General features: G+C 47.4%; 1 protein-coding gene across 1 annotated transcript; it reads left to right on the top strand.

Moving 5' to 3' along the window:
* SLC13A3 (solute carrier family 13 member 3) lies at positions 1 to 27980 on the top strand. The gene is made up of 13 exons (XM_055814460.1): positions 1 to 116; positions 10754 to 11019; positions 11397 to 11560; positions 16327 to 16393; positions 17130 to 17315; positions 18259 to 18384; positions 20748 to 20843; positions 22645 to 22749; positions 23746 to 23843; positions 25046 to 25158; positions 25524 to 25685; positions 26023 to 26160; positions 26760 to 27980. Exons 1-13 carry the CDS (start codon positions 6 to 8, stop codon positions 26943 to 26945), a joined length of 1818 nt encoding a protein of 605 aa, XP_055670435.1. The 5' UTR covers positions 1 to 5; the 3' UTR covers positions 26946 to 27980.

Here is a 27980-nt window from a genome sequence, read left to right on the forward strand (position 1 = left end):
CCGGGATGGCGGCGCTGGGGGCGCTGGTGAAGAAGGCGTGGAGCGTGCGGCGCTTCGTGGTGCTGCTGTGCGCGCCGCTGGCGCTGCTGCCCGTGCTGCTCAGCCTGCCCCCCAAGGTACCCGCCGGGCGGGGGGCGATGTGCGGGGTGTGCATGCGCCTCTGGGCCCCTCGCTGCGGGAGGAACGTGCAGGGGCTGGAGCGTGGCCGGGGCTGGGGCACCAGTCTGATGAGGGGCGGCTGGGGGTGCAGCCTAGCACCCTAGAGTGAGCCCCCGAGGGGGCCGGGGGGGACCTTATTGCTCCCTATGACTGCCTGAAAGGGGCTGTGGGCAGGTGGGGGTCGGTCTCTGCTCCCAGGTAACGAGCGATGGGAAAGATGAAACGGCCTCAAGTTGCACCAGGAGAGGTTTAGATTGGATATTGGGAAAAATGCCTTCCCAGAAAGCGTGGTCCAGCATTGGAACAAACTGCCTCGAGGGTGTCACCATCCTTGGAAGTGTTTAAAAACCATGTAGATGCCGTGCCTGGGGACATGGGTTAGTGGTGGGCTTGGCAGTGCTGGGTTAACACTTGGACTCGATGGTTTCAAAGGTCTTTTCTGACCTAAAACGTTTCTATGGTTCTGTGACAGCAGCTGGGGCGTGTGGAGCAGGGACGCAGTCGGGACGATTGGTTGGGGTGTGCTGGTTGGGGACACTGATGTGGCAGTTGCAGCCAGGGGTGCAGACTAGGGGCACCAGCTCTGGTATACCGATGGGGCAATGCAAACTGGGGCCATGGACCTGGGGTGCAAGCCGGGGATGCTGATGCAGGGCATGGACCAAGCGAATGGATCAATGTTACAGACTGGGGGTGCAAACTGTGGGCACAGCCCTGGGGACATGCAGCGGGGACATAGCAGTGGGGCTCTGTCCTGTCTTGCTGCTCACCTCTTGCCTTAGCTCCAGCACTGCCTGGCCCTCATGAGGGTCACCCTGCTGCCTGCCAGGGTTTCCCTGTGGAGGCAGGGGGCCACCAAAGCCTGTGGCCTGCCACAGCTCCTCACCCTTCCACAGCCACCTTAGTATGAATGGAGGGGGCGTTCTGGGGTTATTTTAACTTTTTAGAGGGAAGAAGGGATAGATAGCATGAACTCTGTTTAAGGTGCTTTGATGGACACTGGGAAGTGTGAGGAGCCTGTGTTTCAGAATCCGCTCAAACTGAGCAGCACTGACTAGTACTTCTTGCTGATACCTGTTGCTGTTTTTATCGGTAGCACTCAAAGGGGAGCTGGGGAAACTGAGGCAAAGCAGGTTCATGGCCAGCATCGTGCAGTGAGGTTTTTGTAGAGCTAGGGTGGAAGGCAGGTGCCTGGGGCTCTGAGGCTGCCTGGCATTGCTGTCCCATCCCCTTTGCTATGGGAATCATGGTGTGGGCAGGGAGAGAGGGCCACGGCAGAGCTGGAGGTGGCTGTGCAGAGAGGTTCGTGCTGCAGGGCTGGGGAATGCGGGGGAGCCACACGTGCCACCCGTGCTGCTGTGGGCTGTTCTCGGGGTGGACCTTTGGTGCTATATCTGAAAAGGCTTTGCAAGTAAGATACTGTGTTCCGTAAGCATTGAAAAACTGGTCTCCTGGTAAGGTTTGGGCTTTGGCATGTGTGTTAGGCCGCACGTCAAGCGATCTGTGGCATGATTTTGGGCCGGAGGATTTTTGCAGCTGTCCTGTATACACAGCTTTTGTGCACCAGGAGCTCCTGAGCCTTCAGTGGAAGTCCAGAGGGCAGTGAAGTCACTGGGGAAATTTTCTGCTGTTGAGTTCAGTATGGGCAGGATTTCACTCTTACATTCTGACTCAGATCCATTTGAGAATGACTTTGTTCTCATCAGAAAATAAGTGATGTTCAGTACCTGGTGATTATAGAATGATTCAAGTGCTGTAAGGACACAAACATGGCATACACTTCTGTCTGTATAGTGCTTGTCAGGTTAAACCTTTGCATTCAAGATAGCAAAATAAATGTCCCAAATAAAAAAAAACAAACACCAAAACGACATAGAATGATCATTTATTTATTTAATGGTACCGTATGTTAGAAAGAGAAAATTCTTTGGATTTGTTCTCCCTTTTTTCTGTTTGGCATTACTGTGTGAGTTCTTAATAGGAATATACTAAATGTCCACCTCAAAGAACAGAAAGTGTGTTACACAATAGGTATGTAATTCCTTTACAGTTTGATAAGTAGGTAATTATATTTGTATGTTCATTTACAGTAGCTGAACAAGTGACTTCAATGATATTTAATAGTATCTTGTTTGACTTTGGCACTTGTAAAATTGTGAGATATGGTTAGAGGGTGATGAGACGCACAGTGCGCTCAGCATGGCTGGTGCCTGAACTGCTCAGTAGTTATTTTAATGTAATTGTGAGAATAAATCACAGGTGAACCTGGCCCTGTGCTGCGGGAAGGCCCTCGATCTAGATGCTCTGTGCACCGGTACAAGCATGTAGCGTTACACCTGCTGCATAAAGGTTTGGGTGTTCAGGGAAGGGATTTCTCTGCGTGTACAGAAGAAAAGCCCCTGCTGGCGTAGTGATGCTGTTGATGCCTGCTCCGCTCTGGCAGTGTGCCAGTAGCATGCCCCTGGGTGGACCCACGGAGGACCTCACACACAGCCCAGTCCTAGCAGTGCTGTTTTATTGAAGGAGAACTGGTGATGGGAAGGTGAAGAAGCAGAGGGGCAGCTGCCGGCAGGGAAGGTGAGGCCCTGGCAGAGCTGGCTGCTCTGCCTCCTTGCCTTAGTGATCTGTTCTTCATTTTCTGTCAGTGCTAAATGCATTACAGTTGGTAGCAGCAGTGAGACTGGCCAGCACCTGCGCTGGTCCCTGTCAAAACTCTGATGCTTGTTGGCTGTTAACCAGTGCAACATTTCAAGCAAGCCTGACTGCATCTTCAGCAGGTTCTCCCCGAGTCTGGCATAGCAGTTTGTTTGGTAGCTGTGAGCTGCCAACCAAAATTGTATCTGCTCATGTTCAGGGGTTAGTGATTCACTTAGTTTCAACACAAAATTCTTTCACTTGTTCTGCCAGGAAAGAAACTTGTTGTTGCATCAATAGGGATTTAAGCTCTGAAGTCTGGAACCTGCTTGAACTGCCCTCTGCAGCCTGAGCCGCAGGGGGCTGCAGGAGAGGAGGGCAGCAGGTTACGCTTTTAACTGTGGTGTAAAAACATCAAGAAGGAGAACAGGCAGGGAGTCTGGGATGGTAGAGTTTGGAAGTTATCCCGGCGTGTGATGGAAAACGCGTGCACCACCCGGGTCAGATGGCTTACCCTAACACAGGACTCGAGTCCAGTCTTGTGCTCTCCTAGGCAGTCAGGAGGCAGGAGCTGCTGCAGGTGCTCAGCAGGCTCTGTCCCACAAGGAATTCAAGTGGCTGTGCTGCTGCTGGTGTTACTGGAAGGCTGTCCCAGGCAGGGCACCCAGAGAGGGCAGGCTGGGGCAGGAGGAGCCGCTGGGTGCGGTGCAGTCATTGCAGCAACCTCGGTGCTGAGTGTGCACACCTGGAGCATGGGAGAGTTGGATGGGCTGGGGAACCCTGTGCTCCTGCAAGGGTGGTTGCTGTGCTGCCTTGCAGGGTGTAATAGAAACTGGTAGATGAGAAGCAGGGAGGCTCAGCCCTTGTAAGGTTTCCCTTGTGAGAAGGTGCCTTACAGGCACCTCTGCAATACTTTCCTGCTCTGCGGATGCTAAAATCTGTTCTCACATTGTGTCACCTTCTCCCCACTAGGATGATCAGCAGTTTTAATCTCCCAAGGGACTGGAGCCATAGAAAGCCACCTGAGCTTTGGCTTCAAGGGCAGCGTTTCACTTGGAATCTGGAGACCAAGAAATCATGACCTGAAGTTGATGTAACAAAGAACCACAAATAGGACGTGGTTTCTTGGGTCAGTGTGTGCTTCTGAGTGGCACCCTGTGGTCTGGATGCAATGGGTTTTCCAGTGAAACCTGCACCTAGGTGACATCTCCCTGGCGACAAAATCCCTTGAGAAAAATAATCCATCAAGTCTGGCCTTGCTTATTGCTGATGTTCTCCAGCATCCGTACCCGCAAGCTGCTATTAAAGCTCTCATCAGCTGTTGCCCTGCAGGTCTCTGTGTGAGCCTCTTCATGGAGGGACTGTGTCAGGGCTGGCCCTGGTGCTGGCATTACATTGATGGCCCTTGTTTTTGGCATTACATTGATGCCCTTTGTAGGTTGCAGTTGTGGAGAGGGAGACTTGCATAAGTGGTTTTGTCTACAATCTCTTTTCTCTTAAATAGAGAAATGACATTTCTGCTTTGTGAGTGGGTTTGCTGAGACCTCGGGGTGTGCTCCCCAAACTGTGGCTGGAACAGTGACCTGTGTCCATCACATAAAAAAGCAGAAGGACATGCTCTGTGAGGAGCAACTCACCAGGTACCAGTTCTCTACACAAGGGTGTCTGTGTCACCACCTGCTCTGGTTGCTGCTGAAATGGCTGAATTTTTGTCCCGTGAGTGGAAGTGCCTGTGACCCCCCTGCTCAGAGGGCTGTGAATGATTGCAAAGAGCTCGGACAGGGCAGGAGGGGCTGGAGGAACTGTTCTGCTGGAAGGGGCATGGGGGGCACTTTTAATGAGCTGTGCAAAGAGCTTGTTCCAACAGCTTCTAATGAACTCAATGTCTACAGCCTCTTGGCTTGGTAACAGCTGAGGCAGCCAAATCTGCTAAAAGGAGCTCTGAGCAGGCAAATAGGGCCCGGTGCCTTCAGAAAACAGACTTGACTTCCTCGGTGTCCATAGAGCAACTTAAAATTAACTTGGACGTAATGAGTCCTCCTCATTAGAACAAGGAGACCTTAAGAACTTCCAGAAGAAAAATGACATTGCTTGCACTTGGAAGCAAAGAATGTGAACAAAGGCTCTGTGGGGAGAGGGGTGATGCAAGTGGGCTGGTGGGGTGTCCTGGGAGGTGGATCTGGATCCTGGGCTGGAGAGCACAGCAGGAACACAGGCAGGTAAAGAGGCAACAGTCAGGAGAGCAGCCTGGCAGGTGAAAGAAGTGATTGCAGCCTGATTATGTGTTTTGTGCATGAAGTACATCTCTGCTATGTCTGCGCTTGGTGGTTTAGAAAGTCCAATTTCACAAAAGTGGAAGCAGTGGTCAGTTAGATGAGAGGAAGAACTTTAATGGGGAAAGAGGGGTGATTACTGGAAGTGGCGTGACCACATTTTACCGTGTGTACTGTGAGCTTCAGTCTGGTGGGAGGGCAAGCCTGGCGAAGAGCAAGCTGGCACAGAGAGAATGTGAAAGCAGCAATACTTGGGGGAAAAAGGAAGTGGGCAAGAGTCAATATTAGTTGGAGGCTAAGAACTGTAGAAAACCTTAAAGGGAATGTGAAAGAACTGAGGAAGAAATTCCTGGGCAAGGTGTTGAGCACAAGTGTGCGGCACAGAAGGAATCTGACCCATGGATTCTGTTGCCAGATGGACAACACGGAAGAAGGCGTATTCAACGAAGCATTTTTGTTCTGTACTCAGGAGAGTGCTTATAGTACAGTGCTGTATCATAAGAAGCTGTCTGATAATGAAATGTCTTTGTTGTGACAGTAACTAAAGGGAAGTTAAAATAGTTGGTGTCCAACCCTGGCTACTTTAACATCTACAGGTTTAGGCAACTTCCATATAGTAGTTTTATAAAAGCTGCCTGAGGGTTGTTGTAAATGGGTGCATTTCTGCAAGCCCCAGGTGGACTGAGGTCGCCAGGAGCACTGGCCGTGGGTCAGGCTGGTTGGGGGTCCCTCTTGGGAATCAGATGCCACTAAAGGGCTTGAGATGGCAATATGTGGCTACCAGGCTGGCTACCCACAGCCAAGAGGGTTAATGTGATATTCGTGTGTGTGGACATGTGGAAGTTGAGCAAGCAGTGAGGATCTACCAGGCTGCTGTTGGCTGAGGTTCTGGCTTTCACCAGAATGTTCTTCCAGTCTGGCTTCCACAGCTCAGAAGTGGCTTTGACAAATTGGAGAAGTCTCAGAATGAAGAAGGGACTGGAAGACAAGCCATGTGATGAAAGCTGTGCGAGCTCAACCCATTTCTTTTAACGAATAAAAAGGCACAGAGTGACTTGATTGCTACCTTGAAGGCACATCCATCATGAGGAGAGTTTGGATAAGGGTGGCCAGAGCTAAGGCATAAAGGAGGCGCATAGAAGAAGATGTAGTCAAAGGAAGTTGAAGCTGGCAGATTCAGATTATCACAACATAATTTTAACAGCGAGGCTAATTAATCATAGGAACAGCTTATTAAACTTATGGTGGGTTCACTGTCACTGAAAATGTTTCTTTTTTTTCCTAATCAAATGTGGTGGATCGATCTCAAAACCAAACCCTGATGCTGAAATGGAGACTTAAAACGGGAGCCCTGCTAACCTTGCACAGGGTGTCGGGTCATCACACTGCAGTGTTTGAGCTTCACGGTTGATGAATGTTTGAAGATGTAGGATCTGTAGCTGCCTCCAAGAGGTGTGAGCCTCACACCTCTGAGCCAGGGAAGATCTCAAAGATGCCCATTTCAATTTTTTTCATTACTTTCCTATGTGATCTTGGTCAATTTATCTGCTTTCTCTGAGCTTTAGCTGTCCTGTTTGTAAAATAGAGAAAATGATTCTGTTTTTCTGCCAACTACAAAATACTTTGAGAGGTTTAAATAAGTGTTTAATAAGCTTTATCTCTTTTTAGCATAACTCCAGAGCAAAATACCTTCCCTGAAGCTCTTACAGCTTGCGTCCCTGTATCACTGGCCCCTTTCTAGCCACTCTGCAAATACTCAGTGGGAGCAAAACAACCCAGCTGGCAGGCAGGCTGGTAAACAGGGCTTGGTTTATGTCCAGATTACATAATCTTTGGAGGAGCTGGGTTAGTAGAAAGGAGATTCACATACCCATCCCATCGGAGAACAGGCAGTGTGAGTGAGATGGCCAGTAGCGCAGTCACAGCTGCAGTGTGAGATGCTAAAAGCCACTGGTACTTTCTTGTACCGAATAGTTCTGAGCGTCACAGGTAGGATGTTCCTTTGTGAGAGCAGTGGGATAAAAGGGCTTGAAAAGCTCCAGTTCAGCCAAAACCTCTCTTGGTATCGGGATCGAGGTACTGGAGGAGCGCTGGCACCTGTCTGCCACTCATTTGTTTGCCTGGTCATAGGGTGGAAGGGTGGTGGGAGAGCCTGTGTGGGGGTGACGAGGCTGTGATGACCATGTAACATGCGAAGGTTGGTAGAGAAAACCTGAAGTTTGGCTGTGCTGAGGTAGGGCTTCTTCAGGCGCTGGGTCTGGTGGGGAGGCTGTGAGCACTGGGCAGGTGGCACTGGGCTGCCCGGGAGCCGCCTGGGGCTGGTGGAGAACAAGGTACAGCTGAAGTGCCCGATGTCCCCTTTGAGGCTAGTGGTGGGGACTGGTGGCTTGTACACGCCTGCTCCTTGGTGCTATGCCTGGGCGAGCCAGTTTGCCTTATCTGACCCATGTTCCCTGCCAGCACCTCCTTTCCCTGGGGCACCTCATCTGCCCTTCCAGGAGACCTCCTGCTCCCTCCAGCTCTCCTTGCCCACCGGAGACTACCTCGTGGCTTGGCTTCCTCTGCCATAGCTCAGCAGGTCCCCCAGTGTGGAAAATCCCCGGAGCTTTCAGTGCAGCGAAGACAGGATCTGTCTGGAGGGGCAGAGGTCATTCCCAAGGCTCTTGAGCAACAGGCAGGGGAGCTGCTGGAGTCCAGAGCCACCGAGCACTTCCCTGGAAATCATTAAATGGTTATAAAATTAACCCAATTGCAAGTCCCATTTTAAAGTTTGTGTGCACTACCATTTTCCCCCTGAACTTTGATAGACTTATTTTGAAAAAAGAAAAAAAATAAAACCAAGGCTGCCAGGGAGGTGGGAGAAGTAGGAGTCTGATGGTGGCGCAGCGGAGGGATCAAAGGATAAAGATTGTGCAGGAGCGATGGTGCCTGGAGCATCCCTGGGCAGCTGAGGCCACCTCCCCATAAGACCATTCTTCTGACACTTGTTAGCAGTTATTGTTTGCATACTCGGCAAACTCGCTGGGCACTGCAATTAACACTTGCAAGGTATCTCAAAACCAAGAACCTTTAAATTTTATATAGAGTTTGGTTCAATGTTATTAATGGTTTTAAATTTTTTTATTCTGGGGAGTGCTTGCTCCAAATCTAAGTTATTCTGAAGTGGTCTTGTTCGTTTTTTGTTCAACAAGGGTCTGATCTTAAGTAAAACTTGTGCAATTTGCCCTCTTCTGTGGTAGAATAAATTGGATAAACAATACTACAGCTTACTTTTTCAAGTGGTTTGTTGTTGATCCACATAGGTTTCAAAATTTCAGGAAAACCTTCTGTATAAGCAGTTCTTTCTGCCCTGTTTTGGTTTTACCCCATGGCTTTTGATCTTGCGCTAAGATTAGTGATTGGAGTCATGCTGTGTTTCATTGCAATGTTTTCCAGAACATTTTCTGTGCAACAGAGAATAAATAACCCTTACTTACAATTAGTTTTCTAAATGGTACTTATCTGTTTCATCAAGTCAATTAAAGCCTTCACTGATATGCTCTTATATCAAGGCGTTGTTAAATATTTTAAGTTGCTTCACCCCTGTAATAGGCAGTGTCTTTATTTTGAAGTTGACTTTTGTGCCACTTCCCTTGCAGAAAGCGGGAGAATATTGTGCCAACGGGAGTAAAAAATTATTTATACGGCCTTTAGAGATCAAATGGAAAAGGGCTTAATGAGACCAAGGCTATTTCTTTGGTGTATGAAAAGAACCAGAATAAAGAGCAATTATCAGTTGCCATGGGAGTGAAATCACTAATCTAGTGTGCAAACATTTTAAACTGTGATTCTTTATTTTTGCAAAAATTCGCACTGCCAGGTTTGTTGCTCTGGTCCTGCCGGTTTGGAGGGAGCGAGGCCATGGGGAGCTCATGGGAGCTGCCAGGTGCCCCGGCTGCGCTGGGAACGTAAAGGTTTTACTTCACACTATCTCGTGTGTCATTTTACTGGGATATAAAATTAGGACTGAAAGTGGTCTTTAAATCCAGGTCTTGGAAGCTTCATGTGAAGTGTGGGCTCTGTTGTGATTAATGTATTAAAAAAAAAATAAATCAAAGCAAATTGCTCTGTTCTGTGTTTCCACCTGCACTGGAACCTTACTAGTGGAACTGCTGGTGAAATGCAAAGACTGAGCGCTAAAAGCAAATCAGAAATTCTGTCATTCTTGCCACTTCTCAAACACTCGCTACAGGTGTATTGAACAATAAATCAGCATTGGTTTCAATTCACTCGGCTTTATGCACCCAGCTGGGTGTCAGGGTAGATTGTGTTCTTTGGCGTTCTCAGTAACGGTGGTTGTGTTTTATTCCCCGTTTGTGACTGGGCTGGCATCTGCTTCAGGAGCTTGGGGACAGCCACATCCAGCTAAGACCTGGAGGGAATCTTTTGCAGGTGGCCAGGCAAGTCATAGCTCTGCTGTACCTGCTCTGGCGCCTTGCCGCTCCCTCTCATGCTGCAGCTGAGACCACGTTACCCCCAAAACACAGCCCCTCGCTGCTTCCCACCCAGCCGCAGCCGGGAGCGGAGCCGTCATCCCCCTCGCAAAAAGCCTCGCGAGCCCCAGCCCCGGGCGCAGCGGAGGGAGGTCCAAGCAGAGGGACAGAGGTGCCTTTGAGTAACAATTCAACCTGTTCAACAAGCTGGAAAAGAGTGGTAAAATAAATAGCTCTGTGGCTTCCAAATGACTCTCAGCTGTTATTTATAGCGCTGTGGGCACTCTGCCCCACGGTTGCTGACAATATCCTCGTTCAGCCTTGCCGTGACCGAGCCCAGCTCCGCACTGGGCTCCCCCCTGCCCTTCCCCCCCTGCAGGGCTCTCCCCTCCTGGGCTTGGAGCTGTTCTCCTGACTTCTTCCCATCGCTTGTTGTTTCGATGTGGCTGTCACGACAGATGCTCTAGTTTGTGCCTCCTGGGTGGATGAATGAATCACGCAGTGGCGCGGGGGTGCTGGGTTCCTGCCAGCCTTGGCCAAGGCTGGGGTGATGCTGGACATGGGCGAGCTCCCTGCCCTCAGGAAGCGGCGTGCCACCAGGGTGCTTGATTTACTGATTTCCGTAAGGACTGGGATGGGTTGCCATGGAACGGTTTCTCACAGATCTCTTGGGAGACTCTGATCCAAGAAAAGAAACCTTTGTGTGCCTCCTATTGCAAATGGGGGCACTCGATGCATCCACCTCTCAAAGCTGTTTCTCTGTAGCCACGCAAAGCACAGGCTGTTGGAGAAGAAAGTTGGAAGTTGGAGAGGAAGCATGAATGTGAAGTGTAGCAGGGTTGGATATTGGGACACCTGAGGATGTTAGCAGCAGTGCCTGCTGAGGATTGGCACCCTAATTCAACATTTTGGGACAGTTTCTACTCTCCAGGACTTCCTTGGCTGATGCCCCAGCACACTGCCACCCTGCAGCACGTAGGAGGCTTAGGCAATTGAGGAGAAGTTGGGTTTTGCTGTGGTCTGAGGAGATCAGTGTAAGTCCTGAACCCCTACACATTGTAGCAGGGAAGATGTTGCATTTGATGGAAATGCTTTGGGAGAAATACTCTGTCCTTGAAGGAGTAACTGGTGCATTTTGCTTGCTAAATGTCTGTAGGTGAAAAGATATCTGTGTAATGCCACATGTCTTATTTTTCCTCTCTCCTCCGTTTGCAGGAAGGAAGATGTCTCTATGTGATCCTGCTGATGGCCCTGTATTGGTGCACAGAAGCACTGCCCTTGGCCGTGACTGCTCTGCTGCCCATCGTCCTCTTCCCCTTCTTGGGGATCCTCCCATCTAACAAAGTTTGCCCGCAGTATTTTTTAGACACAAATTTCCTCTTCCTCAGTGGTTTAATCATGGCCTCGGCCATTGAGGAGTGGAATTTACACCGCAGGATCGCACTCCGGGTGCTGATGTTGGTGGGAGTCCAGCCAGCCAGGTGACTATGGGGGCAGGGGGATCTCCATGGGGACGTGAGCTACAGGCGCTTGGGAAGCAGCTCCGCTGTGGTGGGTCGTGATGTGAGCAGCTCCCATAGGAGGGGGCTGCCCACACCCCCTGTTCTCCAGCTTATTAAGTTTATCCAGCTGTTTGCCTTTGCTCAGAGGCCAGCGGAGCACGAGGAGAATCATTTGGTTCAGCCCCATATTTGTGCTCAATCCAGTTATGAGATAGTCACAGAAGTCCTTTTTGATGTTGGTTTTGTTATCCCTGCACATGAGCTTTCCTTCCTATAGCTGTAATATATCAGAGGACTTGCTGAACTGAAGACATTCAGCTTTTCCTTTTTTTTTTTTTTTTTTTTTTCTCTTCCAGACTAATTTTAGGGATGATGTTGACAACTTCTTTCCTGTCCATGTGGTTAAGTAATACTGCCTCCACTGCTATGATGCTTCCAATTGCAAATGCAATTTTAAAAAGCCTCTTTGGGGAGAAAGACACATCTAAGGATATGAACAGGGAAAATGAAGAAAACCAAGGTAATTGAGACAGGGCAGTAGTATAAGCCGGCTGAGGTCTGTGCTGCTGCTGTCAAATATGCCCCGTTTATATTGACTTCACTGGCACAAGTACCAGGTTTTTTTTTTTAGCTGCAGCTTGATCTCAGTGCTGGTCCTATTTTAATGCACTAAATTACTGTGGTGGAAGAGTACTGGCATAAAACTCCCTTTTATCTTGCCCCTTCTTTATGTCATGCAGGGGGTAACGCTTATGAGTTGTCTGGAAAACCCAAGAAGTGGTGATGCCCAGCCAACCTGCTCTGTAAACCTCCTGCTGGCACAAGTTACACTCCAGCTCTGTGGGCACGGTGGTGATGGGATTCACAGGGATGCCTCACTGCGGGGGTAGCCGGGGAGGACTGTAGATAGTGACACTTGGACAGATGAGTGCTACATGATGGTGCATTGCTGCAGGGGCAGGCAAGGGACTGCCCGGGTGGCAAGAGCAGGGTACGGGTGAGGACAATGTCCCCTCCATTGCCATGTGCTCATGGGCAGGTGGGTTATCCTCTCATTTCCCTGTTTGTTCATCCATGAAACTGGAGCCTGAGCTGGAGGAGAAAGAGAAGATGAAAGGCTGGCAGGTTAAATACCCATTTAGAAAGCGCTCTGTGATTTTTCCAGCTTGATAATACTGCTTGGTGGTGGTCCTCAGCGGGTTGTGGACAGGCTGGATCAGGGGTATGCAGTCAGATTAAGCTCTTCCTCCAGCTCTGTCTTTGCAAGTCATTTACCAATAGCTTGGGCTTCTGGCAGACAGTGGTGAGAAACAGCAAACCAGAAATGAACTCGTGAAGTTCCCTTTGCAGCTGTTACTGATGGCTGGAGCAGTAGTCTTGGCTTCTCTTCCTTGCACTAATTAATAATTCTTCTGCCCCTGTGACTTAAAAGCAATGGCCTTTTGGTTCCCACTGAGTTCTGAGACAGAAAAATGAGTCCTCAGAAGTAGACTCAAACATTTGCATACTCTAATAAAGATAAAATAATTCATCATTAATGTCTACCAATCATGTTTGCACACCAGGTTGCTTTATCACATTTGCTTCATGAGTTTTTGACTGTTCACATCTATTAAAATCAACCCCACTGACCTTCTTGCTATAATTTCTTATTCTGTAGAAGCACTGTGTTTTCGTCAGTCTGCTTTTAACCTCCTTGATCCCACCCTCTGAAATGATTTGACTCTGTAGTTGTGACCGTAAATACAGTAGAGTTTGGGAACGTGTAAAATCAAGACCCCTCTTGTCCTAGACAGTGGCAGGCACAAAATTAACGTCCCTGGCCCACAGTGCTTACAGTGGTGAGAGAAACCAGCAAAGGCAAAGGGAGAGGCATGCAAGCAGAAGAATGAATAAAGTGATGCTTTGCAAATATCATGTGATTGTGTGATGATGTATTTTTCTCTTGAGGTAGAAACTTAGAGAAGTAATAAAAAGTGAAGGAGGAGTAATCTGAAAAGTGTACAACATCAAAATGCAGGTCTTCTTGTAGGCTTGTTATGTGAACTTTAGTGCCCCAAGGTAGACTCGTCCTTTTCTGTAATCTTTCTGAACGGATGAGAAAAGCAGAGTTCCTCGAAGGAAGCCCTACACCTGAAGTCAGTCAAAAGTGACGAATCTGATGTTCCGCCTAGGAGCGGAGATGTGCAGGTGAGCGTTCCGCAGGGTTTCCTGCCTGGCAGGTGGCCGCTGCAGTCAGGGCTGCTCGCACATCTCCAGCAGGGCTGGCTGGATGTAAGGAATGTGCCTTTGAGGAAAAGGTATACTTATTTCATAATTTAATTTTATAATCTAATTCAATTGTAATCTGTGTTCCAAAAAACAGACAGATGTGTTTGTGAAGGGGCCTGTATGTGGAAGCAAGCTTTTGCAATGACATATGATAAAATCAGTTTGCAAATCTGCTTGGACATGCTTTATTAACACCGTAGTGGTGTCAAGGAGGCCAAAAAAATACTTGCATGGAAAAAATATATAAAAAAATAAAAGAATATGTAGAATGTAAAAGCATTGGATTTTTCTGAAGAAATCTCTGCAAGTATTAAACCAGCTTTGTGAAGGGTTTTGCTTACACACACAGGGCCAGAATTAAAGTGATGTCACTGAGTTGGTAGCACTTTTTTGCTGATGGGAGAACCTCAAGGTTGCATTCACTTATGTCCATCCTCAACCATGTTACAAATCAGTAAATACTTGCATGGTTGTGTTGTTGTTGACAGTTAAAATTGGGTGCAGCGTTTTGTTCATTTTGTCACCGTTGGATACTGATGCAAGAGCGCTCCGAAGTGAGCTTTGGTGGCTGAAGTCCCAGCTGGTTCTGGTTGATTGAAGCAGGGCTATCAACTGCACACCAACAGACTTTTTTTCAGCTTCCAGAATTTTCATTTTGGAGGTGGGTTATAGATTCCCTACAATTCAGTCTGACGACGAGATGGAAGCTGCTGTGCTAGTGAGTCTGACCATCTTTCCTGCTCTCTGCCCACTAACCCATCATCGGCAATATTTCATTTCTCTGAGCAGCTTAAATATCTCCAGGTAAAAATCACAAGGAAATATCTCCATCCTTTATTTCCTGCGTAGAGAGTATCTTCTGCAAATTCGGGACAAACTGCAGTCAGTACTTGAGGTGTTTTTTTGGGTTGGAGACCTGCAAATGATGTCTCTACAGGGGCGTGTGGGAAATGCTGGCTGTGGACACTGCTGGCTGCCTGGCCCCAGCGCTGCTGCCTGCGCTCCCTGGGGGGTGGGAGTATTCCTTCTCAGGCCTTTTCAACCTGTTGGAAACAATAAACGTGTTGTTCAAGCCGAACTTACCTAGGACAAGCCTTTCTGCCTCTAAGGTGTATGAGGTATTTGGGTGAAGTGGCCACTGACTCCTGCTTGCGCTGCTCCGTGAGAGGTGCGTACAGCCAGGTCCTACCTCGGGGGTCTTTGGCCTCTTCTGATTTACGCGCCTGTAACAATTTTCAACTCCTCCTTACGAGTTTCATAGGAAAAGTTTGTTCCGCAGTAGCTGTGGCTTTCCTTTGCATGGCTGCCTTTTGCAAACCTTCCGTGAGAGGTAACTTGCGGATGGCCCTGGCAAAATGGGATGGGAGTTTGGGCTTAATGTTTTTCCATTTTTTTTCTCTGCTAAGAGGTAGAACGGAATATGTGTCTTTGCAGAGCCAGCGCTAGGCTGGAATGGGGTGGCAGTGGTAAGAGGCTTGGGCTAAATGTGTCAGGGGATCAACAGTCAAACCACGGGTTAATGTTCGTCCTTCTAATTACATCCCTCCATCACTGCACTGTTGGGATGAAAGCTCAGCATGTGTGAGTCCAAGCCAGTTAACTCCAATTCCGTAAATTAGCAATGTGTAAAACATGACATGGCAAAAATCTTTGGTTCACTGCGCTGGAACGAGCTCGGTGTCTTTGGCACACGTGTGAGTGGGTGCAGAGACTTTGCCCACTGACTGCCCTCCTCCGTGCGCTTGCTTTTGGGCTCTAGGGCATGTACAGGTAGAAGAGGCTGGTGTTTCAGTCTGAGGATGGGTGTGAGGAGATCTGGGGACCACTGGGGTGGCAGTACCAGGAGTTGGGCTCAGCTTGCCCTGGCCTGCAGAGCCCAGGGAGGTGACAAGGGACAGGGCTCTGGACCCCGAAACATGCAAAGAGCCCAAGGCAAGGCAGCAGGGCCAGTGGTGATGGGGAAGGGCCACCTGGGCTGAAGGTGGATAAAACTCTCAAGTGCTCCGGTCCTGAGGAAGAACATGGAAAATGGGTGTTAATGGCACACCTCTACGCCCAACCTCAGGAGGTTAAGCTGTGAGCCAGGACTGCAAATGCCACAAGCTTTAGTGTGAGATCTCGTAAAAAAAGAGTGGTTGTATTGCGTTTCTGTCTTTCGTTTTCTGAATCCTCCCATGTGTATGTGTGCGGTAGAGTGGCGTGCACCTCCTGGTTTACTGCCAAAGAGAACCTTGGTCCTTCTGGTCAAAATATACCCTTTCCTCAAGTGCTCCTGAGTCCTGCTGGTGTTCCCTGTGGCTAAGGACAGTGAGGCAGAGCCCACATGAAATGTGCAGGGGGGTCCCTGGGAGCTGAGTATGCAGCAGGATCCCCCTGGGGTGGCCCTAAACTTGTGTTGAGGACCGGTAGCTCAGCCTGCTGGTCCCATCATTTATGGAGGGGATGTTGGGCTGGAACAAAGCCTAATTTCCAAATGAGTCTCACTCTTGTTTTTAAAGAGGGAATTACAGCTTTCTGGTGACGTTGCACTAGGTGTCTGCAGGGGGTAAAATTCTCATCCCTTGGGAGCAGAGCTGCGCAGCAGGGAGTGCTCCTGCTGTACCTCGGGGAATGTGCCTTATGGGTACATCATGCCCAAGTTTTTCTTCCTAAGAATGAGCTATGGTTCACCCTTCCCACGAACACCCCACCCCAAACCCCTTGGCTTGATAAGAGACACCCTGGAACTCCTGGTCACGTTAGAAGACCCCAGAGCCCAGCCAGTGGCAGAAGTAGTAAAAGGACGGTGTGAGTGCCTCTGGGTGTTGAAGGAGAAGCCGCGGCGGTGGCAGGGGGAGATGGGCTTGCCCACGCCCTCTGGGTGCTCCTGACCCTGTCCCCTGGCCAGAGCTCGCCCTTTGTTCGCACAGCCCCTCCTCTGTCAATGGCAGTTGTTTCCTCCGTTCCTCTGTTTGGTTCAAGGAGAATTTTCTAGATGCTTTGAACTGTTTTAAAGTCCTCATCTTTCTTTTTCAGCATCTTTACAGCAGAATAAACTTTACACTGTACCAACTGAGATGCAGTTTCTGGCAAGTACTGAGGAGTAAGTTAACTATAAAGTTTGTATTAGAGAGTTGAGAGAGAATTATCCCCTGAGCTAGAGCAAGTTTTAGGAATTTGAAATTCAATCATTGAAATGTTTTGATTGTACCAAACATCCCAATCACTAGCAGCCTGATGATAGAAACCCTCTTCTGTGTGTCCAGCATCCCTCTGCATGTCCAAATCATTGCAGAGATTTTCCAGCCACTCTGAAATGGTAGCCAGAGGTGTCTCCTGCGGGGGAATTGTGCCTTGGTTTTCTCAGGAACATCAAATGTGTGAAGCTGGTGATGTAAAACCCACCAGGATTTACACACTGGTGTGATGGTCCTGCTTTGATAACAACGATGGGAAGGAAGCATTTTTTCAGGATCAGGTGTTTCTTTCTTCTCGGTGCTATCAATTTATTTTTTTTATTTGTTTATTTTTTCCTTTTAGCAGTCCTGTGGACTTTATGCTAAGTGTTACAAGTTGCTGAGGGGCTGGGCAAGGCATGTGCACCCTCAGCTCCTGCGGATGGGTGCTGAGGGTGCTCTGCCCTCTGCACGGCTGCCAGTCCTGCATGGCAGTTCACTGAGCAGACCCTTCTGCTGCCCTGAGCTGCTAATGTGTCCTTGAGGACAGTATTAGCTTGGATTTCTAAAAACTGGGAATTTTCCTTCTGTCAAGACTCTGAAGTGGTTGCACTGTATTTAAACCAGGGCTTTCACCGGATTCTCTTTTGGACTATTTTAAAGCAAAGATCTGACGGAGGAGAAGGAGGTTGCCAGCGATGTTCTCTCAGATTTAAAGAAGGAGGAGGAATACAAAACAAATATATGGAAAGGTTTCCTCATCTCAATCCCATACGCGGCCAGCATCGGAGGAACAGCAACGCTGACGGGAACTGCACCAAACCTCATCCTCCTGGGACAGCTGAAGAGGTATGGGAGGCTGCCCTGGAGAGCCTTGTAAATCCTGGAAAAGAGAGACGTGTTCCCCATCCCTGCAGGAAATTCCCTTCTGTGCCAAGAGCTGGTTTGGGAAATTCATGCACTTCCAGAATATTTTGGGAAACTTTGTGAGCAGAGGAAAGCAGAGAGTGGTTGCATCAGCTTAGGAGGTTTGCAGCATACCCAGGCAGGCTGTCAGTGAAATGGGTGCACATGTGCTTCACCTCACTGACGCTCTTAATCCCATTGACTTTAATGGGACTTGACTACATGCTTGCAATTAATCTCATAACAGTTTTGATGAAACACGCCATGTAGCGTTCTGTGACCCGTTGTATCTACTGCTGTAGAAAGAAAGAAATAGAAAAGAAAGAATACTAGAAGAAAAACAGTAGAAAGAAAAAGAAGGAAACCATTACTTCTGGCCTGTTTTCTTAGTTATAAAAGACGCCTCCTACGTGCGTAGGAACAGAGATTTGTGTCATCCTGAGTGCCCATAGGTATTTCTTAACATTGCTAGCCTCTACAAGTGGTATGTGCAGTCTCCCCTAGCCATGTACAGCATCTCGCTGAGGTTCATGTTCAGACTGTCCAGCAGTTATTGTAGCATGGTTTAATCCTGGGTGCTCAGGGGCATCATTGTACGCAAGCATTGGTGCTCTGGAGGGGGGGGGTCAGATCTCCCCTTGCAGGCTTGCAGAGCTGGGATGGGTGAGCTGTGGGTGGCAGGGTGGCCTGGATGGGTTGTTCCAGCACAACACTCCCCAGATCTCCTAGAGCCCAGATAACTGCTGGTGCACACAGAAGAACAGTTTTAAAATGCACGCTGGCACTTGTGGGATGTTTTGCTGCCGATTTCAGATGTTTGTTTACCCGTAAATTGGAAGGGTTGTTTTCCCTTCTTGGATTAACTTGATTTTTCCCATTTGCTTAGTTATTTTCCAGAATGTGATGTGGTGAACTTTGGTTCTTGGTTTATGTTTGCATTTCCTTTAATGCTGATTTTTCTTCTCCTGGGATGGCTATGGATCTCCATCCTATATGGAGGAATTAACCTGAGGTACGTTTATATTCCCTACACATATATGTAGTCTGGTTATACCAGCACTGTGAAATGCATGTTCATCACGATTCTCATACTAAACCTACTGATATCATCCAGTATCACCCAGTCATGTCCTGGATAGTGGGGGGTTTCCTAACTAACTTCAGGATGCTCATGCTGTTATCAGTCATCTATTTTAAAGACGCTGATATGCAACAGCAATTGTTTAAAGATATCTCATGGTTACATATACTTTATCTAACTTAAATAATATGTGTACAGAGTATGTATTATATATTCATTCAGTTAAATGTACAGTTCTTAAAGGTTGTTTTACTGCCTGACCTGGTCCTGTGGAGGTCAGTGGCAGATTTTCATTGACAGAAGGGAAAGCAGGATCAAACTTTGAAGACCAGCATGAAATCTTGGTTCTCCTGGAATTAGTAGCAAAAATCTCCTAGAACATGAAAGAGCCAGGATTTGTTCAAGGGGCAGAAACTCGGGTTTGGAACAGATTACTTCACAACAGGTCTTAATTTTACAACAATGTGTTAATCTGTAACTGAGAATAACATGTTTTTCCGGTAAATCTTTGCTGGATACATGCAACCCCTAGCGTACACTACTTAAAATGATTGCAGCATTGCCATGCTCATTCATTTGGATCCCTTTTCCCCCTACACACTCTCACATGATAGTAACAGGCTCACAGGCTTGGTTCCTCTGGGGACCGTACAGAACTTCCAATATTTAGAGAAGTCTTTAATTGCTATTTTGAGTTTAAAATGCAAATACAGAGGGGGTGGGGGAAGAAAGCAGGTGTCCAAATATTTACATTGTCCCAGAGACAGGAAAAAAATCAATGGGAAAATTTCAATCCAGAAAATGCCAAAAGCTGGTCCTTAAATTGCTTGTGGAGCTTCACGGGAGGCTCGGCGTGCTGCTGTGGGCTGCTCTGCCGGCACACAGCCACTTAGACCTGTGCTGCTCTGCGCTTGTGTGATGCAGAACCTGAATCCCCACATCCTACGGAGAGGTGTCCTGCTGCCATGGCCCTGGACAACCAGGTGATGGAAGAGGTAGCTGCGCTGGCCAAAGCCCCTGGCAAAATGAGAAATTGTTCTTGTGCTTGGGGAACGTGATGCTTTTTGTTTTGTTTGGCTCATCTCTGTCAGCACAAAGCCTGGCTTTATTGGGATAGCTGGGCCAGCGCAGATACCAGTATTCCCCAGTGGCAAGGTGCCTTGGAAGAGACATTGCAAAGCTGCACAAGTACAGCCGAGGTTCTGCAGGAGTCTGTTGGACTGCTTTGGCTGTAATGGCTTGGGGACAGTGGCTGGACTTTCGATGTGGGCAAGTCCTTGGTGTCTGCAGCACAGTACAGGCGGATGGACATCGCTCCAAGAGTAGGTCGGCTTTGCCTGAATCCAGAAGGCATGAAAAGCCTTAGGGATGGGCTGGTTGAGCTGAGGCTGCTGTTAATGACACCCCGCAAAACCCAAGAAATTGAAGGACCAGGGCTAGCTGGTTGGGGTTCAGGAACTTCTGAGCGATCAACTCTTCATCTGTATAGAAGATCCAGTCGGAATATCCCTTGGAAACAGTGAATGAATTAGGGAAACGCCAGCACCGTGGGGCAGGATGGATGTGCCTGGTGCAGAGCTGGGTTTGTGGGTTTAATCAGGGTCACAGGCACGGTTAGAAACTGGGTTCAGCATCATGGGTTGTGACGGGAGATGCAGTGCAAGATATGAATATATCATTTGTATGCACATACTACAAAGGAGCAAACTGTGTGTGCAGTCAGCACAGCCGCTGGGCTAAGAGGCTTAGCCAGGAGCACATTAACATTCCCGGCCAGTTAGAAATTCCTCACATTTTTGTTGATCCTCAGCAGCATCATGGGATCACCCAGGAAATTGCAAGTGACTCAAGAAATGAAGGGACAGATTAATTTTCTGTGTCACCCTCTTCCCAGTTGTTCTGTCCAAGTAGGTAACGGCTAGAGATGAGGAAATCCGGCATTGCTGGGACTTTCTTTTGGCAATCAGAGCCCATGCTGGAGGAAACAGTTCAGAATGTAAATGAGAGGAAGCTTCCCAACCTCTGCAGGGTCTCCGTTGTGTGAATGCATAGAGAAAGGATATATAAAATAGGGCCTTATTGCCTCTGTCTGCACCAGAGCCTTTCATCATTAGTCTTCATAATCTGAAGAAAATGCAAACTGAGCTGCCAGAGATGTGCAGTTCTTTGCAAGTTGCAGAGCAGGCACTGGAGCGGTACCCGGAGCCAGGCATATGCTGCAGTAGGAAATGCAGTATCTACTGTGTGTCAGTTCTGTTAGAGGCATGTAAAAATGTAACCATGTTTCTTGGCAGGGGCTGGAGAACAAAAAAGTCAAATATAAGAGTGGATGCAGAAGCCCGAGCCAGAGAAGTCATAAAGGAGGACTATCAGAAACTAGGTCCAACAAAGTGAGTTGTAAAGTCGGGGCTGAAATGAAAAAGAAATCAAGTGGGTTTGGAAATGTCCTGTCTTAAGAGTGGAGGAATGGGGGAAATGGAGTTTTTCAGAAGAAGATGAAATGCATGTTTCCACTCAGCGTGTTCATAAGCTCTTTAAGTTTGCTTTTTGCACGCTCCAGCCTCTTCACCTTCACTAACATGAATAGTTGCCAACAGCAGCTTGTGCTCAAATCTTCCCAACAACAAAGTTCATATTTGTGTGGATTCATGCTGGGTTGTTTAATTACTGTTTGTAATTTTTTCTGCTCCATGGACAAAACCAATCCTGCGTGTGTTACGTACTAACCAACACAGGCTGAATTCTGAAGGTTTGTGCATACCTGTTCTGCAAAGTAGGAAGCATTTACTGGAAAGACTGATGAACCATATGATAATGTATCACATGGATTGTGGATATGCTGTAAGGAATCTTAATAGCTGCTAAAGAAAGTATATGGAAAGCAGTCAGAGCCATGTCATGGAATACATTATTTTTTTCTGAATAACTCCTTCAGCTCTATTAGGTGAAGACAGGACAAGGGACTTTTAGCTTCTTATTGTAGTTTCTCAAAGGTCTTGTCTTCTGGAAAAAGCTTGGTGCAGATTGCAATGGTGGGGATCATATTTTGGAGAAAGGAACCAGCAGAAAGAATCGTGAGTTTTAGACTTAAGAGGAATTCCAAAAAAGAAGGAAACAGGAAAAGCTGATTATCTCTAGGAATCAAACCCTAGGTATGTCCAACCAGCCACCGATATTCTGGGCAGCCAGGGCTAGTGAATGTTTTTGAAACTGTAGGTCTAACCTTAAATGGTCTGTGTTTCTCCATGTGTAAACCAATATTTTCATACTCACAGCAATGCTGTGACGATTCAGCGATGTTTGTGTCATGCTATCGACATTGTAATTATTGCTGTTATGTGGAAAATGGAGTGGTTCTTCAAAGGCAATTGTCTGTGCCTGTGCTGTAAATGAAAGAAATTGGTTTATTTGTTCCATTCGGTACATTATCGAGCAGCCTGCGAAATGTCTCTGAAAGAATCAAAGTCCCACTTTGAGGTCTAGGAGTGAGAAAGTCCATTAAGCTGAGCTCTATCAATTTGATTAGCAACCCCATAACTTAAAATCAGTGCAAGTGGCTTTTCCCCAATGGTTTAAATGCCCTTCCTTGTGCTCGGAGAGATTTTAAACAGTGTTTTGAGCACTGTCTTGGCTAAATCTTGACTCCACTGGATCCTTAGTGAATGACATTGCCATTTACCCTGCTGTTCGTCATGTGTCTAAGGGGTGCTGTTTAGGTTTTGACCTTGAAGAAGCTTGTTCCTGCTGTCTCATACACGATTTGAATCTCAGCCATCCTTTTACATGGCTTGAACTGGAGTGGGAGCATCCCTGGGTGGCCATGCCTGAGGGACATCCCGGAGGGCAGCGGTAAGAGGAATGACCACGAGGAGCTGCTTGGCCCGTGCTCTCTGCCACACACACACACTCTGCACACACAGGGTCAGCCTTGCATATGCCTCTCCTGACATCTAGGCATTCCTGATGCCTGTCTTGCCTCTCCCTAATGTCTTCCAATAAGAGATAATTGCTGCCAAATACCAATATTTGCAAATAGATTTACAATCTATTCTGATGTTTCACTGTAGTTATTTTTAGGAAACCAGCCTAACTTCTCACCCAAGCTGCTGCAGCCTGAGCTCAACAGTTGTCCTGGCTTGGATCCACCTGATTAGCACATCAGCATTTTAACTGCATTTATTTTCATTTCAGGTTTGCAGAACAGGCAATTTTCTTCTTCTTCTGCATGTTTGCAATCATGCTTTTCTCCAGGGATCCCAAATTCATTCCAGGTTGGGCAAGCTTGTTTGCACCAGGGTAAGACTTTTTATTTTCATTCCACTGTCACATTTTTCAATAGCATTTCCGAGTCTATGAGATTCCTGGGTTTCTGATTATGTTGCTTAACACTATTGCTCAGGTTTCCTGGGATAAATTAAACCTGCTTCAAGTAGCAGGACCAGCTTTATTGTTTCTGCCTCTAGAAGGAGGTACATGATGCCTGGTGGGAACTTGGCATGTGTCTGTCTGAGGCCATCCCTAAGGTTTTAATGTTGGGCATGCTGTTTAAACGTACATTTAGAGTGAAATTCTGAATTCTTTATGCAATCCACTGATTTCACTGGAGGTCTGGAGACTGAAGAGAGGTGGCAGAAGCTGACCCCAAGTGCTATCCTGCCTGTTTGGCAAGTTTGTCTCTCCTGTGACATTCATACCTTGGGAAGACTAGTGGATATAGCAGTTGGGGAATGCTAAAGCTCAGAGAGGATGTCGTTATTTCTCAACAGAAGAGACCTTCATAATTTTTTTTAAAGTAAAGCCCTAGCTTAATAAATTATTCCTTAATACAACAAAGTAGTTATGGACTTTTTCCTCATCGGTTAACAGCTCCTTACAATCACATGCTTGAGCTCTTTACTGGGTGGAGTTTGCTTTTCACCTTAGAGTCTGAGAATTTGGCTAAGAGGTCATATAAATAGGATAGTCTGGGCTCTGCCTTGCTTCCTCCCTGCAGTAACCTGAGGAAACTTGTCCTCACCACCCTTCATGGACTGACCATGACTCTGCAGTCAGAACAGCCAGAGCATCAGTGTGGTGGGGTTTAGATCTTGGTTTTTACATTTCTAGGGCAGCTTTTCTAGGGGGTTCACAGCCCATTGTAGAAATGTAGCTTGACAGGGAATTAAAAAGAAAAGAACTGTGAACAACAAGCATTGTTGAAATGTAATCTTCTTTGGTAAATCCCTGTTCTCATAAACTCCATAATTCTACAGGCTTGTGCTTCTTACAAGTGTTTCTGCTACTTTTGGACAGGTTTATCTCGGATGCGGTTACAGGAATCACCATTGTGATTATACTGTTCTTCTTTCCTTCCCAAAAACCTTCCTTCAGGTGGTGGTTTGACTTGAAAGGTGAGTAGGAGACCCTCGGGCAGGAGCTGTGCCCTTGCTGCGCTCTGGCAGGGCAGGCAGGGAGCGGGAGCCAGGACTGTCCCGGCTTGGACCCACACCATCCCGCAGCCGGAGCAGCGTGGCTTGGAGGTGCAGTGTGATGCTGTGGAGGCTTTGTTTCTGAAGGGCCAGGGGAGGTTCAGCCCTCGCTGCCCTGCTGCCCATTGCAGGAATGGCTCAGCTGCTCACATCGCTGCTGGAGATGATGCCGTGGTGGGCTGAAGCGAACTGAAGTCACTGTTGATTTACTGTAGCAGACCTCGTGTGAAACAGGGGTTTGGTTGCTGACCCCCAAACAGCTCCTGTCCCTCAGGGGGCAGCATGAACCCCTGAGAGGGCAGAGCTGTGTGAGTTGCTCGTACCAAGAAATAGTTTCTAGAATGATTTAGAATTTAAACTCCTAAAACCCAAACTCTCGAGCAAGCTTTGGTACCAAGAGCTCTTTTGAACTCTTGGGTCTGTCCTCCTGAGTAGCAATTAGTTACAAATTTTAATTCATAAGCCACATGTGGAGATGCAGCTGATGCTGCCCCATCCACGAGTGGCCTGGGTGTCTATGGGAACAAAATACTGACTGCTCTGAGTCATGCACATTTGCCGTGTTGTCCGTGCACAGGAAGATGTTTAATCAGGCCTCCTCTGGATAAAATGTATGTGCCCTCATTCAACAGAAAATTAACAGTCCCATTAGTGCATCCTTCAATATGACAGAGCTCACTTCATCATGTGTTAAGAGATGGCCTTTAGGGGAGATGAGCTCTTGGCTATAAAACTCAACAGCTATTGAACAGCAAGTGTAAAATTAATAACGTCTTCATAATTCCAATGGTAGGACATTTCCTCCTTCCATGGGCTCCCATCTGTTGAAGACAATGCTTATGTCTGTTACAGAGAGAAAATTAACCTGATATTAAACGTTCCCTCAAGAAGGCCTCAAAGAAAATGTTAAGTGCTAGAATTTATTTTCTTTTCCTTTTTTTTAAGATCTGATATTAAGTTAAATGATCTTCTAATTGTCTAGCTTGAGAGACTCCATATGTATGCTTTATCAGCAACTCATGCTTAGTGAGCTTTGGCACTGATGTCAGGCTGATGATATCATACTGTCAGATGATGACTGATGTGCAAGGGGGTGTTTGATGTGAGGGTTTCTTTTTTTCTAGCACCAAACACTGAGACGCAGCCCTTGCTGACTTGGAGGAAAGCCCAAGAGACGGTGCCCTGGAACATCATCCTGCTGCTTGGAGGGGGCTTTGCCATGGCAAAAGGCTGTGAGGTGAGACCTGCCGCAGGTGCCGCCTTGCAGCCAGCCTGCCCGACAGACCTGGGTTTTGTTAGAGTGTCACCTGGGGTTCTCATTTGGCTCTGGGCGATTTGCATCTGCGGCGTCACAACACTCGAAGGACATGTTTCTCAGCTCCAAGTGACAGCAGTGCGCAGCAGGTAGCTAAGGAGGTTAAGAGATCTTGCAACTCCTTTCAAACAGCTTGCTGCTAAATACCCTGGGGATGCTGCACATAGGTGCTGGTGTAGGTCGGGGAAGGACATATATAGTTTCTAGTTCTAGGAGAGGATCAATTCACCTGCAGGGATGCAGGAGCTCCTCTCTCCAGCTTGCTTGCTTGCTCTCCCCTTCTGCAGGAGTCTGGTTTGTCTGTTTGGATAGGAGGCCGTCTGCATCCCTTGGAGGGTGTACCACCGCCTGTGGCTGTCATCCTCATCACGATCGTCATCGCCTTATTCACAGAGTTTGCCAGCAACACAGCCACTATTATCATCTTTCTGCCTGTCCTGGCAGAGCTGGTAAGGTTGTCCCATGGCAAGACCAGTGCTCCTCTGGTCCCTCCTCACCCTGCCCCTTGGATGGGCAGACGCGTGTCGTGCCTGTGCTGTGACCGGCACCGTGCAGTTCTCCTGCCCCTGGGCTCTGACGCTTGGGAGCAACAAAGCAAGTGCCTGTAGCGTAATGTGGACACTGAAGGATAATAATCCCTCAGATGTTGTTGGCGAGATACGTGATCATTTCTCACAGGGTGTGGGATAGGGCTCTGCATGGTGCACCAGCTGTTTGCGTCCTTTGATCTATCTGCCTATGACTGAATCCCCAAGATGCATTTTCTCTTCTTTTCTGTTTTTCAAGGCCATTCGTCTGAAAGTAAATCCCCTCTATTTAATGATACCAGGAACTATAGGATGCTCTTATGCGTTCATGCTGCCAGTCTCTACACCTCCTAACTCAATTGCATTTTCTTCTGGACACTTGATGGTCAAAGATATGGTAAGTTCTTTTAGATACAGAAAATGCTGAAAAGAATCAGCCTGAGCGGAGTGTTTAGAAAAGGAGTTTTCCAGATCATTACTGGTTCAATATATAGTAAAGACAGAAGTCTGATACTGTTCTCAGCAGTGTTTGAAGGCACAGGGGTATGGAAGGAGCCTGTATGAAGTCTCATCTTGTGAAATTTGGAGCTGCCGTGGTTCCAAATGGTGACAAAGATGGTCTTGAATGTGCTCAGCAGCTCCCAGACCCTGCCCCTGTTCCTGCTAGTGTCAGCAGCTCAACTTTCATACGTTTCTGGATGCAGAAAACGTTCCCCAGCTCAGTGTAACAAAGCTTATGAGTATAATTAGGCTCAGTCCCAGTTCCTGCTCACATTCCTGAGGCTAAACAGATGTTAATGTTTTTGATGGATCAAAGCTTGGTAAGCATCTGCAGAATGGCCTTTGTGCCTTAAGAAAGTCTGCTTAAGATGATGCTAATATTAATGGCAATTAAGTCTTCCGTTTTTGTAATGTTTATATTCAAATAACTTCATGCTTCACATGCTGTGGAAGTCCAGTCTAAACTCAACTGTTGTCTTTGTATTTCTTTTGTAGGCAAGAACTGGGTTGCTCATGAATCTTATGGGAGTTCTACTTCTTAGCTTGGCTATGAACACATGGGCCAAGAGCATCTTCCAGCTGGGGACCTTCCCTGCATGGGCCAACATCCATGCAGAAAATGCCACCTCACTCTTGCCAGCTGTAGAAAATGTCACTTTAAGTGCACTAAATAAAATATGAACAAAGCCACCCCCGGGGAAGGACTCACTCACTTAGGACTTGGGCACTGGAATCATCAGAGTATGTGCAGGAGGAAGGCCATGTGGTTGTTCGCACTGTGTGGGACCCTCTGGTTTAATTTTTTTTTAGAAATACTGGTCAGTGTCACAACATCCATTTGTTATTTTCTCTGAAGATCTTTCCCCACCTTCCACAGGTACCGATCAGACTCTCCCAGAGTCCATCTGCCATAGGTTGTTGTTAACTGGACAACCCTTTAAGCGTTGAGCATCTTTAGGTGGATGCGTTTTCCCCCGTAAAAGCTAGCGAGCTTTGCTGCTCTAGCTTCTGATACCCTACCTCGTTTTGGGGAGTAGCCCTGGGAACAGGGTGGAAGCAACTGGATTATTTATGTGCAACCCAATATGAGTGAGTGTATCAGAGTCTGGCGTGGGGGGAAGGCGGCGTGGCTGCGTGGCTCTGGCAGGGTGTGAAGGATGTGGTCTCGTTACCATCTCAGGAGTAATTCTGTCATGGAGGCTGAAGACTATTTCTTCATGTTTGTGTGTGAAGGGATGATTCAGGAGATGTGTTGTTAGGACTCAGTGCATTACTCCATGCTTTGGAAACAGGAAGAAAACAGTTTGTTTCCAAACATGTTCAATGTTTTGAAAACCTGGGACAGTAATTGCTGCCTGGTTCTTTGCACTGAGTACACAGCTGGGGGTTTGGGACCAAGTTATTTTCCTAATGTAATTTTGGACATCGGTGGCATTTCACCGTTGGTGAATGTGGCCAGTCTTAGGTTTGTGAGACTGACTCACTCATGAATGACCCACTGAGTCACAGGTCAGTGGACAAGTTGCATTGGAATATTATTGACGTCTCTGAAAAATAGGCTTTGATTCTTACCATCTTTCAAAATCAGATTGCTTGGGTACTTTCAATGAAAGCATTGCGAATTGACTGTGATTTTAATCACCATTTTATTTGATTTTTTTTTTTTATTTTCTGTAAGAATCTAAAATATTTAATGTAAAAGATCAGTCACTGAAA

The sequence above is a fragment of the Falco peregrinus genome, chromosome 9 (genome assembly GCF_023634155.1).
Source record: "Falco peregrinus isolate bFalPer1 chromosome 9, bFalPer1.pri, whole genome shotgun sequence".
In the NCBI taxonomy this organism is placed as follows: Eukaryota; Metazoa; Chordata; class Aves; order Falconiformes; family Falconidae; genus Falco; species Falco peregrinus.

What these genes read in the sequence shown, in the direction of transcription:
- SLC13A3 (XM_055814460.1), top strand. Translation starts at nt 6, where the DNA reads ATGGCGGCGCTGGGGGCGCTGGTGAAGAAGGCGTGGAGCGTGCGGCGC. An exon ending in GGAAAATGAAGAAAACCAAG is followed by an intron (nt 11,561 to 16,326) that starts GTAATTGAGACA and finishes TTTCTTTTTCAG; the next exon opens with CATCTTTACAGCAGAATAAA. An exon ending in CAGAAACTAGGTCCAACAAA is followed by an intron (nt 20,844 to 22,644) that starts GTGAGTTGTAAA and finishes TTTTCATTTCAG; the next exon opens with GTTTGCAGAACAGGCAATTT.